This window comes from Benincasa hispida, chromosome 5 (genome assembly GCF_009727055.1).
Source record: "Benincasa hispida cultivar B227 chromosome 5, ASM972705v1, whole genome shotgun sequence".
NCBI classification, from domain to species: domain Eukaryota; kingdom Viridiplantae; phylum Streptophyta; class Magnoliopsida; order Cucurbitales; family Cucurbitaceae; genus Benincasa; species Benincasa hispida.
The window spans coordinates 64,101,840-64,116,694 of NC_052353.1; the positions used below are offsets into that span (position 1 = coordinate 64,101,840).

General features: G+C 35.8%; 2 protein-coding genes across 5 annotated transcripts; one reads left to right on the top strand and one right to left on the bottom strand.

Moving 5' to 3' along the window:
* The first annotated feature begins 540 nt into the window (after positions 1 to 540).
* LOC120078091 (pentatricopeptide repeat-containing protein At4g21190) lies at positions 541 to 3,124 on the top strand. 2 transcript variants are annotated; one of them, XM_039032304.1, is made up of 6 exons: positions 541 to 614; positions 875 to 959; positions 1,181 to 1,279; positions 1,775 to 1,918; positions 2,038 to 2,250; positions 2,613 to 3,124. In XM_039032304.1, the coding sequence occupies exons 1-6, from the start codon at positions 562 to 564 to the stop codon at positions 3,012 to 3,014; spliced, it is 996 nt and encodes a 331-aa protein (XP_038888232.1). In that variant the 5' UTR covers positions 541 to 561; the 3' UTR covers positions 3,015 to 3,124. The 2 variants fall into 2 exon arrangements, with proteins under 2 accessions (XP_038888232.1, XP_038888233.1); XM_039032305.1 differs by lacking the exon at positions 541 to 614 and adding an exon at positions 656 to 720.
* Positions 3,125 to 3,720: 596 nt separating this feature from the next.
* LOC120077752 (dnaJ protein ERDJ2A-like) lies at positions 3,721 to 9,881 on the bottom strand. 3 transcript variants are annotated; one of them, XM_039031751.1, is made up of 11 exons: positions 9,745 to 9,881; positions 7,489 to 7,717; positions 7,301 to 7,396; positions 7,011 to 7,131; positions 6,820 to 6,926; positions 6,495 to 6,712; positions 6,002 to 6,179; positions 5,780 to 5,899; positions 5,259 to 5,345; positions 4,950 to 5,060; positions 3,721 to 4,787 (listed from the first exon to the last, which is right to left on the bottom strand). In XM_039031751.1, exons 2-11 carry the CDS (start codon positions 7,672 to 7,674, stop codon positions 3,957 to 3,959), a joined length of 2,055 nt encoding a protein of 684 aa, XP_038887679.1. In that variant the 5' UTR covers positions 7,675 to 7,717; positions 9,745 to 9,881; the 3' UTR covers positions 3,721 to 3,956. The 3 variants fall into 3 exon arrangements, with proteins under 3 accessions (XP_038887679.1, XP_038887678.1, XP_038887677.1); XM_039031750.1 differs by lacking the exon at positions 9,745 to 9,881 and adding an exon at positions 8,561 to 9,026; XM_039031749.1 differs by lacking the exon at positions 9,745 to 9,881 and adding an exon at positions 8,398 to 9,026.
* Between the last annotated feature and the right edge of the window lie 4,974 nt (positions 9,882 to 14,855).

A 14,855-nucleotide genomic window follows, 5' to 3' on the forward strand; every position in this document is an offset into this window, starting at 1 on the left:
TCTTCATACTTCTCCCTCTATTCTTCTTATTTTTTATAATGTGAGTCACTTTTTTATTGCATTTTATTAACTATTGTACTCCAATATCTTAGATGTTTTTTTTTTATATTGTATTTCAGTATTTGTATTCTATTTTATGGTATTATTATTAACTTGTATGTTAAATTTATATCCTAGATTTTTTTAAGAAAAAAATGCATATTCAATGTATCAATATCCTCGTTTTCTAGAAATATATATATTAAAAATATATAAAAAAATGATGTATCCTCAGACGTATCCGTATAGTATTTTAGAAATTGATAAATTGTTATATCCGATCGTATCCGTATCGTATAACCATATCTGTATCTGTGTTTCATAGGTAATCACATGTTTTGTGATTCGAATCTCCTACTCCCGTTCTACTTAAAAAGAAAAAAAAAAAAGCAAGAAATTGTAATAACAATGTAATAAAATAAAAAGGATAAAAAAATTGTTAAACCTTCACAAAAGATGTCGAGAAAAATAAAATAAAAGATAAAATATGGGAAATGAAAATCATTTTCCCTTATTTCTTCAATGGCTCACTCTTTAGCCCAAGCATCGCTCTCGTCCTCCTCGGCTTCCTACCGGTAAAAACTCTCCCTTTCTCTCGTTCTATCTATTTCTCACAACGTTTGTGTTTGGTTACTGAGAAAATTTCAGAAAGAAAACGAGAAATTTGTTCTTAGATTCAAAGTATGTTTTGTGTTAGATGATGAAATTCACTCTTCTTTCATTGAATAGCGATTTCGTGCTTCTGCTTGGTTATTCCTCCTAAGCTCTTAGAGTTGGAAATTTGGAGTTCAATTTATCGAAATCTATTGATATTTGTTTTCATTTGCTGGCTCAGGATGCTTACTTTGATTTACTCTTTTCCAGTCATATCCAAAAGGATAGAATCTGTTAACTTTTCCTGGTGTGCAAGCAGTTCAGTTGTAAGCCTTCTCGTCAATTGCTTTTCTGCTAGGGATAATGAAACTTAATCAGAGTTGTACTTTCTACATCGTTCATTTTACAATTTACGGTTGCCCGTTCCTTTCGATTCTGAAGAAGCAATGTCTGATAACTGGAAATTGGATTTCTGTATCGTAGTTTTTAGACAGATCCTGACCTTTTCTTTCCCTTCTCACCCAAGAATTTCGACTTATTTTTTTAGGTATGCGCTGCAAAGGGGCCACGGCCGAGATATCCTCGGGTCTGGAAAACCAAAAAGAGAATTGGGACCGTATCCAAGGCAGCAAAGCTTGTTGATTGTGTAAGCTCTCTTGTTCTTGTCTCACTAGTCCAGTCCTATACTCTCCATCCACAAAAAGAAGGGTGCCATTATGCCTATTCAAATTGGATTTTCATAGCATGAACTATCAACTTGATTCAGAGAATATTTGGGATGCATTTTGAGACTTTTGGAAGAAGCATTTGACGTCTTTTAGGATTTCAGGATGTTTATTACTTTTGACAGCATAACTAAACATCAAACAATTTTTAAATAGTGCTTTTAATTTTCCAAAAAAATTCAATACCAGCCATAATGAGCATAGTTCAACTAGCATCAAATATGAACTATTAACCTCGAAGTCAGAGGTCAGATTCTCCTCTCCATATATTATCAAAAAAGAAAAGAAATCAATATCAAAGTCATCCTTAATCATGGGCAATCTCTTTTTGTTCCTTGGGAACACTTGGCATGGTGATACTTTTGTACTTTTCTTTTACTGGATTGGCTTTTTTAAGTATTGACTTCTCATTTTAGGTCAAGGGACTGTCTAATGTCAAGGAGGAAGTGTATGGGGCTCTTGATTCCTTCATTGCCTGGGAACTAGAGTTTCCTCTTATCACTGTAAAAAAAGCCCTGCAGACCTTAGAAAACCAAAGAGAGTGGAAGAGGATAATTCAGGTACATTTTCTATGTGGGACTTTCTTACATGTTTATTTTGTGTCCTTTCTTGCTCTGCCGTTTTGTCTTGATGATGTTTCCGACCAAATGCGTTAAGCAAAATGGCTGTACTATTGCAGTTGACGAAATGGATGTTAAGTAAGGGCCAAGGAAGAACAATGGGAAGCTATTTCACGTTATTAAATGCCTTAGCTGAAGATGGAAGGCTTGATGAAGCTGAAGAGCTTTGGAACAAATTGTTTTCTCAGCATCTGGAGAGCATGCCTCGCATATTCTTTCATAAAATGATATCCCTCTACTACGATCGGGCAATGCACGACAAGTTATTTGAGGTATTTAGTTCTATTAATGCAGAAGTAGTTTCAACTGCATCAATAACAAAGCTCTAACGATTCCTTCCACTCCAAATTGATTAAAAAAATAAGGTTAAAAGTTATGAAGGTTAGGTAATAAATCTCTAATCATTGGTTCCCACTTCCCATTGAAAAAAGGGAATATATTCTTAGCACCAAAGCTCCAAGTTGTCCTTCACACTCACAATTGAAAAAGGAAAAATATGAGATTAAAGGTTAAATAAATAGCATGTTGCTTGGCATATTTAGAGCTTACAACTTGTTACGATGAGCTATTTTATATTTTTAGGTCAATCATATTGAATTCCATGGATACTGAAATTTTACTACGATTGGCGTAGGTATTTGCTGATATGGAGGAACTTGGAGTTCAACCAAATATGGAAATTGTCACTATGGTTGGAAATGTCTTCCACGAGTTGGGTATGCTCGATAAATACGAAAAGCTGATGAAGAAATATCCCCCACCAAAATGGGAATATCGTTACATCAAAGGAAAGCGCGTTAGAATACGATCAAAGTATCTGTACGAAAATGGTAATCCCAACAATAGTTTAAGTAAGCATGACAAAATGGAACATAGCTCAACAAAGCTGTTGGAGGAAGCCGAAATAACTTCTGAGGATACCAATCTTGAAGATGACGTGGAAATGAGCGAAGATCCGAATGAAATTCGGAAAGATGAATGTATGTCAAAAGAATACAATTTTGAGCATGATTTCATGGGATTTGGGCAATTGTAAATATATACATACATTCCGAATTTCCCATTTGAAGTTCGTCGTAGTGTAGACTTTTATTTTTATTATTGTTATTTTGTAATTTAAATAGATGGGATGAAGCATTGCGATCATAGAGCCAGTTCTTTATTTCAGCCCTCAATGTTGTTATAATGGCTGAGATTTAACTAGGATCAATTCTTGGTTTAAATTTTTATCAACAAAAATATTCGAAACTTGGCCCGTAACTCGTGATAAAAGAAGGTTACTGGTAAAGTGATATGCTCTCACAAGATTAAAAACAAATCACAATTAATCACGTTAGTCAACTTGAACATGAAAATGTAAGATTTTGTGCATATTATTGTCATATGTGAAAGTGATTTTAAAATTGTTAAAGATTATTTTTGTTTCGTTCAAAATTATCATAAAATATATTCATTCAAAATTAATTTAATATTTAATTTAATATTTTAAGTATAATTATTATCATATTTGAAAATGATTTTGAAATTGTTAAAGATTACTTTTGTCACATTCAAAATTACCATAAAATATATTATCACTCAAAATTAATTTAATATTTAATTTTATACTTTTAAGTACAATTATCATATCAAAATTATTTTTAAACGATTATAAACATGTTTCATAGCGATTTTTAAAAATGTTAAAAGTAATTTTAATTATTTCAAAATCTCTCAAACATACCCGGATAACAGTCATTTGCTAAGATTGCCAAAGGTCGTGAACTAATTGCTTGAAAAAAGGGGCAATAAATATTGGTCTGATACTCTAACATAATCTGTTTAAAAGTCAATCTCGTTGCCGTAAAACTTCTAAAAACTGGAATATAGAGACAAAAAGAAAGGAAAAAAAAAAGCTTCTAATGCACTATCACTGTGTGGAAGGGGCCATTTACCCGCGGGAGGGGTTGGTTGTCTCACTAAATAACGGAATGGTTCTTCATTCATCATCAGAGCCAGAGCCTTCTGAACTTGAACTCTGCTTATGCGCTTTTCCATTGGCAACAGGGCCCTTCCTTTTCACATCTTGTTCATCAGCTTCATCTTCACTGTACTCACTCTCGTAATCGTCATATTCTTCTTCATCATTTTCCTCTTCCTCTTCAATTCCATCTTCCATGGTTGGTCCTTCTTCTGCCATGAGGCCACCACGGGTACCGGCACGGGTTCGTTTCAAGATTTTCAATTTCAGGTTCGTTTTGTTATCGCAACCGATCCAGGAATCACACAGGCAGTAACAAGTTAAATTGTAGTTTCCCTCAGCTGGGGCATGGAACTTGCCTAGAACCAGTCTTGATCCTGCTTTTACCTTCTCCACTGCTTCCCTAACTGCAGCACTGGTTTCCTTCACGCTTGCTCCAGATCCCTCCATTTGTTCCTCAATCGCCTTGGAAGCAGCAGTTATGGCCGTAGCCTCATCCATGAAACTGACCTTCTGATAAAACCACACATTGTTTGAATTTGGATCTGCAAGCAAGAACCAGAAGTTCTCTTCTTTGTGAAACGGGTAGTAGGGGGCATGCGGGAGAGCACCCACGAGCCCGTTTCGGCGTTCAAGTGTCACCCAAGCCTGAATAGTGACAGTATCACCCTCTTGGATACCTTCTTCACCTTCTGTTTCACATGAGATAGTAACAGTAACCGATGGCATCATTTCCAGCACCGTTTCAACATCTTGTACTTCAGCAGGCGAGAACCCACCCACCTGAGTAAGCAGCTCGGCACGCTCTTCTTGCGCCAGTTTTTGAAGATCCTCAAACGCTCTCACTTTCTGCATCAAATTACCAAAAAAATGCATTAGAATAGCAGAAATCTACGGAAGGGAAGAAAAGTGAACAATGCATAAAAGAATAGGCTAATTCAAACTCCTTGATTAAAGAAAATAATAATAAACTATGAGTGGCATACTTCAAAGTGATATTGTCCAACCTACCTTGCGGGCTATCTTCTTGACAACAGCCTCGCTAAAATGCGGCAACTGTAGAAATGGTGCAATCCCTTCAGAGGATCCTCCAGTGGCCTTTCTTGTACTGAGAGGAACAGCCTGCATTTAACATGTGATACGGATCAAGATAAATTAATGGTGGCCAAAGTTTCTGTGATATATTCGACAGACAAGATACATGGGTTCTGCACCACTACTGCAGTACTTCTCAAAAATAGAAGGATCCAGATATGCCTTGAGAAGATAATGTTCATGTGACTTCCAAAGCATTTGTGGGAAATTTACAATGATAATTACCTGAATGACACATTGTGTGAGCTCAATGACCCCGGTTGCAGGACGTAGCCATCCTTGTCCTTGGACATTACGTGGGATCAGTGCCATCTAAGCACAAGAAGATAATTAAGCATATTAGACTATCGCAGATTCTTTTTGTAAAATAAGTAACTAGAAAATAAGGAGCGACAAAACCTGGGAAGTCAATTCACAACCATCCCCACTCCCCCACCCTGTAACTCTTAAGACATTTGCTAGCCAAAAGGTACAGAAATAATTCACATCTAAGGCACATTGTTACGTCTAGGTTGTCGACGGTCTTTTAACAAACCATTACGAATGAGATAAAGCACATTCTTCTGGGAACGAATCATTCCCTTATCAATCACAAATTTGCCTTTCACTATTTTCCATCAAAAGCGAGAGTACTGTTGAATGGTCAACATGCATGATATCATGATACAACACAATACTCAACACTAAATGCAGCTGGGAAAATTCAAAGTTGTAAGTTAACTTTGGACTAGAATTCTTCATCTCACCTTCATTAATTCTTCAAGAAGGCGAGGAGCAAGTTCCAGCACATGTTTAAAGTCAGCATTCAAAGGTGGAGGCAAGTTGGCAAATTCACGAGTTAATTGAGCTTGGATCAACAATTGTGTCTGAATGTAAAAGAGGGTACAGATGTAAATTGTAAATGTATATACATTCAAAATGTCGAAGGATTTAAGTCACTGATAAAAGTTGAACAGAGCAGAAATTACTTTAACAAGGGCTGGATGTTGCTTCCAAAACTTCGCCTGCTCTTGTTTAATGTTCTTAAGGTCAAGATTCAACTCACTCCTAACTAGTCCAAATATCTTTTGAAGAGGGTCATTATCAGTTCTACGAACTGGCATTTCCACATACTCAGCTGCCTTTATGAACACATCCATTACTTTGCTGTGTATAGCCAAATTTATCAATGATGTTAAGAAAAAAAATAAAAAAAGAAAAGTACAGGACTTACTTCGAGAAGAAGAGCTGAATAATTTTCTCGACTTTTTTCATATGGTAGTAGACAAAGACGTCTTATTTTATTCTAGAATGACAATAGTGTGTAACTAAACAGATTTGAAAGCAAATAAGAAGAATGGTCATGGACATCTTTTACCAATTACCGGGATATTAGCTATTGCTAAAATTGATTTAATTTGAATTGTCTAGTCTTTGTTAACCTAAAAACAGAAGATAGCCAAAACTTTTGACTAAAGATACCTTGGTGCCAAAGAAGGCTTCATGAAGTAATAATATGTGGAAAGTGTCTGACGCATGACATAGTTTCCAGTGTATTTAGACGACCTTGAAAGATATATAACGGCTATTACCAAGGGCAAGATAATACAAACTCCAACAATCCACAGTAAAAGTATCCCACCAGATGCCCCATCAATGTTTAGTAAGAATTGAGGGAGTGCAATTCCCATTTGAAACCCCTGCATCAAAATATTAGCAAGCTTAAATTACAAGGGTCATTTATAAAAATCCGAAAACCATACAAGACAGTTATTCTCATTTCCTGCGTAAGAAAAAGTTAAAAAACCTGCTTGCCATCCGGATGGCCATATTTTTCATAATTCTCACGGGATATTGGATCTGTCAAAGCTTGATAAGCTTTAGATATGAACTCCACGAAATATGTATGGGCCTCTGAGAAAAAGAAGCGAAGGAGTTTAGCTGAGGCCTGCAAAGGTTAGAAAATTAATGGAGCACTAAACAATTAAAATACCTAACCTGGATCTGGATTTTTATCTGGATGGTATAGGATAGAAAGTCTCCTGTATGCCTTCTTTATATCAGCCTCTGAAGCCCCAGTTTCCAATCCTAGAATACTAAATGGCTCGAAGACTTGAATCTGTGCAGTTATCATAAAATTATCTCTTACTCCCAACATTACGTATAACATATTTTACGCATGGAGAAAATAATTAGTTTTAATAGTATCAATAGGCAAAACCAAAACAAAATAACATTCAGGAGGAATATAAATTTTCTTCCTCATTAAACATCAAATGTAATTTTACCTCCCGGCTAATATTTTTAATGTAATAGACCAACACGAACATGAAGATCCAAAGAAGTACTAGTGTCAAGTTGCTATATGTCGAGAAATTTGCTATCTGCAACATATAATGCAACAAACATTTGAAACAGATTTGAAACTTACCTTTTTTTATCGGATAGAAGATTCAGTGTCATAAAAAAAACTTACTCGCTTAAATATCGACTTACGGTACTTCCCTGAACGGGAACATTCAGAACACTGGCAATGTATAATCTTTGCCTTCTTCGAAGCAGCCCGACAAAGCTTAAGAATTGTATAAGGCACTAAAGGCAGTGCCATTATTGTCAAAATAAAAATAGGGAACAATGCACTATTCTCTTCCGAAGTTGCCATGGAAACCTTTTTTCAGCAGTGCCTTCCGTCAACTTCGTACGGTCTGCAAAACTACCTTAGTTATAATCTAGTAAGCATGGACACCAACACACGAGGCGACATATCGTCATAGTCAAATTATGAAAATGATGTCGTGCATATAAATATATTGTGAAATATTTCATTTAAAAACATCAAGTTAACAGCCATACAATACATGAAAATGATGACAATAGATAAGATATCTATGACTAATGGTCCAATGTCATAAGTCATAATAAGTTTTAGTAATTAATTCAACACACTAAAATAATATTTTAACCTAACTAATTACTAAAGAAAAGATAGAAAAGAAAAGATGAGCGTTTAAGTGTAAGGCAAGCGAATGGTGGTGGTGTGTGCCGATCTTGGGTGGTTTTCATTGGAGAAGGCGGATCCTGTCTCTTCTTTATCATGGCGGATGATCTTTTGGCTGATCACATTGAAAAATTGAAGTTGTCTGAGGAAGAACGGGCAAACATTTTAACAATTGATGATGAGGAATGTTCAGAACTAAATACTGGCCAAGGGAATTCCATGTGTGCAAAATTCTAACACATCGAATCATACATGTCGAGATGTTTAAAACAAAACTGCCCATAATTTGGAGTAATATTTCGGTTCGTATTGAGAACGTGGGGAAGAATATTTTTCAATGCAAATTCAGATTCTCTAAAGACAAAAATTGGATCATTAATAACGAACCTTGGATATTCGATAATGGAATGCTGGTGTTCGAGGAGCCACAGAGCAACAGCAGTTTTTCGTCACTTATTAAATTGGGATCAACGGCAGAAGAACGTTGGGTACCGATTTCTTATGAGAAACTTGCCGATTTTTGTTATGGTTGTGGGATTATAGGACATACCTTGCCTGACTGCTCTGTTCAGTTTGAGGGAGGATGTTGAACCTCGATATGGGCCTGAACTACGACGGCCAATGCCTAATCGAAAACAAAGCTTTGATACCAAAGGCGCTCAATTTGACCAAACAGATCAAGGAAGAGGTAGAGGACGAGGAAGAGTGATAATTCGAGCAGATGGAATAAATCACCAGCGGATCCAACCGAAACCGATGGGGAGGAGGATTCCGATGACCAGCTCTGGACAGGAACGGATCGCAGCACCGAAAGCGATGGCGAACGGTGGAGAAGCGGCGGAGGAGCGTTCTGGTCAGATCCACGGCGAAGGACCGTCGAACACCGGATATGGAAAGACGGCGTTGATTTCGAAGGACGCCGTTGAGAAAAAGCTACGCAATACGCATTAATGGTGATTTATTTTGTGGAGAGGAAATCAGGAAATTGTGGGTTGTGAGAAACGACTGGCAAATTCCCAAGTCAACTTGGATTTAAAAGAACCGGTTCTCCCATCTCAAAACCTAGAACCGGCCATTAAATTCCATCAAGAACCGAACCGAACCGCCCCAACCCACTCCTTCAGCCAATCCATACCAAGTCTCTGGGTCGATTGGGCCTTCTTTCCCACTTAATTCTGGTGAGGACCAAGGACTTCAAACCCCAAGTTTCCCAAGCCAATCTGACCAATTGAAAATTCACACTACCACTACTAGCCCTAATTACACCCAAGGGAGCAAAGGAGAAAGGCTAGAACATGCTTTAGAAATCTCGCACAATGGAACAGGAACAGATTGAATGGGTCACTTATAGGGGCAATTAAACAAAAAAAAAAAGGATATCCAGGAAATTATCTTCGGACTACTTCCGAATTGGCGGTCCAAGATGATAAAATCTGGGAGGGTTTAGAATAATTACTGGTAGAAGCAGCGTTCTCGTGAGCATTGATTAAAATGGAGAGATAGGAACACTAACTGGTTTCATACCTGGGCCTCCCACTGCAGGAAATACAACAGGATTTGCATATTACAAGCTCAGGATGGCTCTTGGGTCGATAATGAGAAGGAGATGGATGGCAACTCAGTATTTCGAAAATCTATTTCAATCCTCTAACCAATATGCTGATAGTGTTACTAAAATTTTAAATGTCATCCCCTAGTCGATTTCGGCAAAGATCAATGATAATTTTGTCTAACCTTTTTATGCGGCTGAGATTGTGGCGGTTGTGAAAAGCATACACCCATCCAAAGCACTGAGCCTAACGGTTGGTTATTGGGAGGTGATTGAGGACAATACGACAAGACTATACCTCAATATTCTGAATGGTGAGGAGTTGTTAGAGAATCTTAATTACACCTCTATAGTGCTCATTCTAAAGGGTTGCATCCTTCTTCGATGTCAGATTTCTGAACTAAATGTTATTTACAAACTTGTGGCTAAAGTGTTGGCAAATTGTTTGAAGGGGACTCTGGACCTTATCGTTTTCCCTTCATAGTCAGATTTTATTCTTGGAAGGCTCATCACGGATAATGCTATTATTGGCTTCGACTGTGTGCACTCGATGATTAATAAACGATCTGGTAAAGTTGGGGTGGTGGACTTAAAATTGGACATGAACAAAGCTTATGATCGGGTAGAATGGAGTTTTCTTTGACAAGTTATGGGAAATATAGGATTTTGTTACATATGGATTCAATTGATTATGCATTGTATTGAATCTATTTCCTTCTCCGTCAATTTCAATGGTGTCTGCTATATACAGTTCAAGTTGTCTTACGGTTTAAGGCAGGAGAATCCTTTGCCACCTTATCTCTTTCATATATGCACTTAAGGTCTCTCCATTTTATTGCATGAGGAGGAATGAGTCGATCACTTTTCAGGTTTGTGTATTAACACTTATTGTCGTTACATTTCTCACATATTTTTTTTGTAGATGACAAACTCCTTTTCTTTCGAGCGAAGAGAAAAATTGCCTGGTCATCAAGCAAGTTTTGGAAACTTCTGAAAGAGCTTCTTGTCAAATTATTAATTTTAATAAGTCCATGTTTATGACAAGCAAGAAACACGTCGCAAGAGGTGGTCAAGAATATCCATGAGGTGTTTGGGATCCGATTTTTGGAGTCGTTAGGGCATTACCTATTGGAGTTAAGCATGCAATTAGCAAAAGCAAGCAGAATCATTAACCACTCTAATTCATCAATTTTAGCAACTAAGAAAGCATGTTTAGAAAATAGAAAAGATGGTTTATGATATACCATTGTAGAACTCCTTTAATCCACAAAATTTAGCTTCAATCTCCTCAGCAACAAGGTGTGGACCACCACTTGATCTTCCCTACTATTCTCTAGAACTTTAGATTGAATTGTGGAGTTCACAAAATGAGCTAAATTTAGTGCAATTTTTGGAGAGGAAGGACTGGTTTTTACTAGAGAGAGAACTCTTTCTTCAATCTCTCAACCCCTGAAAAATCAATTTTGCATGTCTTTTTCTCAGCAAAATGAAGCTTATTTTAATCACCTTCTTCATGCAATCTCAATTGTCATGAAGATGAAGACACCTCCTTGAAGAATCTAGTGGAATCGGAGTGTCCAAAGTGGGATAAACCCATTAAGAGTAATATTCTATAAATTTGAATTTTAAATTAAAATTCAATTTTTTCTTTTAAATTAAAAAATTCAGTTTACTTAAATTTAATTTTCAGAAAATTAAATTATAACACAAAAATTGAATTTTGAAATTTGTATTTTCATAAAATTCAATTTTCAAATTTCAGATAAAATTAACTCAAATAATTAATTTCAAATAAAATTTACTCATTTAATTAAACAATTTAATTAATTAAAATAATTTAATATTCAATATTAAATTATTAAAAACACCAATTTCATAACCATGAATCTCTATTCATGTAATTAATATTTAAATTAAATTTAAATATTATCCAATTCTCCAATTTTGTTTAATTCGAAAATTAAACATGTAATTATATCGTATATAATTACTAATTCCCTTAATTTGAATTTGAATATTTCAAATTCTCTCATCACGCTATTCTAAGGTTTAATCCGTTTGTAAGCTAGTAAGGGACCTAATAGACCTATAGATCATGGACTTCGACGATCCGAGCTTAACTAGCTAAACTCTTTAACCTAATTAACCAACATTCGTTAACTACTGACTCACTCCACTAAAGCCTAGTAGTTGCACTCAATATATAATTGTGTCTATTCGATATAACCATAATTAGTAAGTAAACCCTTCACAGTTTGTTTGTAATAACGACGGGGTCAAAAAGCTGTTTTACCCTCGAGATTACATCTTGTACCTTAAGTCCCACTGATCTTTTAATGAGCAATTGGTTTGTGATCCAATCAACAAACTGAGTCCCTCTCGAGCCAATGAGAGGGGTGGGGCCCCTTGTTCAAGATCCAAAGTCAGTACTTAAGAGAACAACCTCTCTACTATCACTAAAAGCAGATAGAAGTGAATTCCATCTTGCACCTTATGTCTCTAGTTATCCAGCTATCTACCCGGTCTTAGCTCAGAAATGGGAGGCTTATTGAGCCGACGTTGTTGAGCCAACCCCCACCCATGCAAATCTAAGAATAATCCTGATTAAATAGTATTTCATAGTTAGCTCAGGATTAATGTCAAGTTACCTAGGTCATCACTTTGAAATAGTCAGTCTTAATAGTAAACAACGTTATAAAGTAAGAGTGACTTATTTCTTGGTCTGATCTTATACAAACTTTTTGCATAGGATGTCTTCACTCGCATGTCTCCACGTGAACGAATCAATATCACTTCGTTTGTAACACTTTACAACAATTGTAACATCTACAAATTGGCAGCATCTGATAGTGTCCCCAGAATAAGGTACCTAGCCTTATCTGTATACTATAGACCATTTTGGCTATTTACTCGAACTTGATCCACTCTTATGTCTCCACATAAAATTCAAATACTCATGTAATAGTCATGGATCTTAGTTTATTAGATTTAGGTTATTTCTAAAACAAAATGACCAATTCAAACATTCAATAACAACTTTATTGAATCAAACTTCAATAACATCTATATTGATTAACAGAATAAGTTTATTGTTTATAAACCACGAGTTTTAGGACATAAAACTCAACATTACCTTGGTCTTCATTCGCAAATTTCTAAAAACAAATCCTTGTATTTAGATATATTAAAGATCGAAACTCGTAGATAGAAAATGTAAATAATTAACTGTCATCAATAAAGAGTTATCGATGTTATTTCAATAAGTGTTATTGACTGTATTGTATTTGTTTTGTCTTAATAACCTTAAATCCAATAAACTAACATCCTAGGCTATCTTATGAGTCTTGAATTGCATGTGGAGACTGTAGGAAATCTGACAAGAGATTTCCATGAGCAGCGGAATGATCGTTCCAAATTTCATTCGTATATGAACATATATAATTACAATCAAGAAACAGAAACTTACAGGCTATGCACAAAACGAAATTATAGTATGCTTTACAAAGATCAAGGGAATAATTATACATACCTTTGAAGACTCATCTTCAAACACCCTCAATCACGAACGCTCGAACAATCAACAAGATTGCAAGCTCGAACACTATGATCGCAACACTACACGATCACAGCACCACGAACACAATGATCTCCAAGATAAAAAACACAGCGAATGACCTCCAAAAAAAACCTCCAACTATGTCGAGTTGAGTACTGTTGGATTTTATGTTCTAAAACTCGTAGTTTGTAAATTAATAAACATATTCTGTTTTTTTTTTCCACAAAATTGTTATTAAAGTTATAATCTTGAATCCAATAAACTAAGGTCCTAAGGCTATTTAATGTAGTTTGAACTTTATGTATTGACATAAATGTGGATCAAGTTCAAATATATAGCCAAAATGGTCTATAGTAAATGAATAAGGTTGGGCGCCTTGTTCTAAGGACACTATGAATACGACCCACTTTGTAGTTAGTACAAACGATGTGATCCTGAATCGTTTATATAGAGATATGTGAGTGGGGGCATCCTATGTAATGAGTTTGTATAAGACTGAACCATGAAATAGTCACTTTTTACGTTCTAAATGTCGTTTTATGTATAAAACTGACTATTTCATTAATTGAAGACCTAGGTAACTTAATCTTAATTCTGAGCTAACTATGAACTTCTATTCGCTCGGAATTATCCTTATATCTGCTTAGGTGAGGGAAGCTCATTATCGCTGGCCTAATAAGCCTCCCATTTCAGGGGTAAGATTAGGTGGATAGCTAGGAACATAGGGTGCAAGACGGAATTCATTCCTACCCGTTATAGGGATAGTAGATAGGTTGTTCCCTTTATTATTGAATCTAGGTCTTGAACAAAGGGCCTCACCCTTTTCTTGGCCCAAGAGTGGTTCGGTTTATAGGTTGGACCTTAAACCAATTGTTCATTAGAGGATCAGTGGAACTTAAGGAACAAGATGTAGTCTCGGGGGTAAAATGATTTTTATGACCCAGCCGAGATTACGAACAACCTATGAAGGATTTGCTTCATGGTTATATCAAATGAACACAAATATATCTATAGTGAGGGGAGTGCAACTACGGGACTATAGTGGAATGACCCGTTAGTTAACGAATGTTGATTAGCTCCATCTAAAAGAGTTTTAGCCGGCTAATCTCGGATCGTTGGAGCCATGATCTATAGGTCCATTAGGTTCCCCTACTAGCTCATATGGAATAAACTTAGAATAGTATGATAGAATAATTCGAATTGTTCGAATTAGGTGAAGAGAGAGAAACCGACAAGTATATGTGATATAGTGGTCGGATTTTTCAGTTTAGAGATACAGATTTAATGTTTAAATGTGATTTAAATATCGAGAATATGAATACGTTCATATTCGGAAGCTCGGAAATAATGAAAATAGTCAAAGAGTTGACTTTTGACTTTGAAAAGTCAAACTTTCACAGACCTTATATTCAAATGTGATTTGAATTTCGAGAAAATGAATGCGGATTCATGCTCGGGAGGTCAAAATTAGTCAACACGAAAAAAATCATAAAAAGTCAAAATGTTGACTTTTAGGTCAAAGTTTGACTTTGACGAAATGACTATTTTGCCCTTTGATTAAAGTTAGTGAGAAAATCCAAATTTTTGTTGGATAATTCCACTAACAAGATAGTGGGCTAAGTGTTGGCTTATAGTGGAGACATTAAGCCCACTAAGATAGTGGATTCTAGGTGTTGGGTTTTTATGAATTGATTTCATGCAATTGTTGCATGACTTTTTTCTATAAAATTGGGCTTTCAA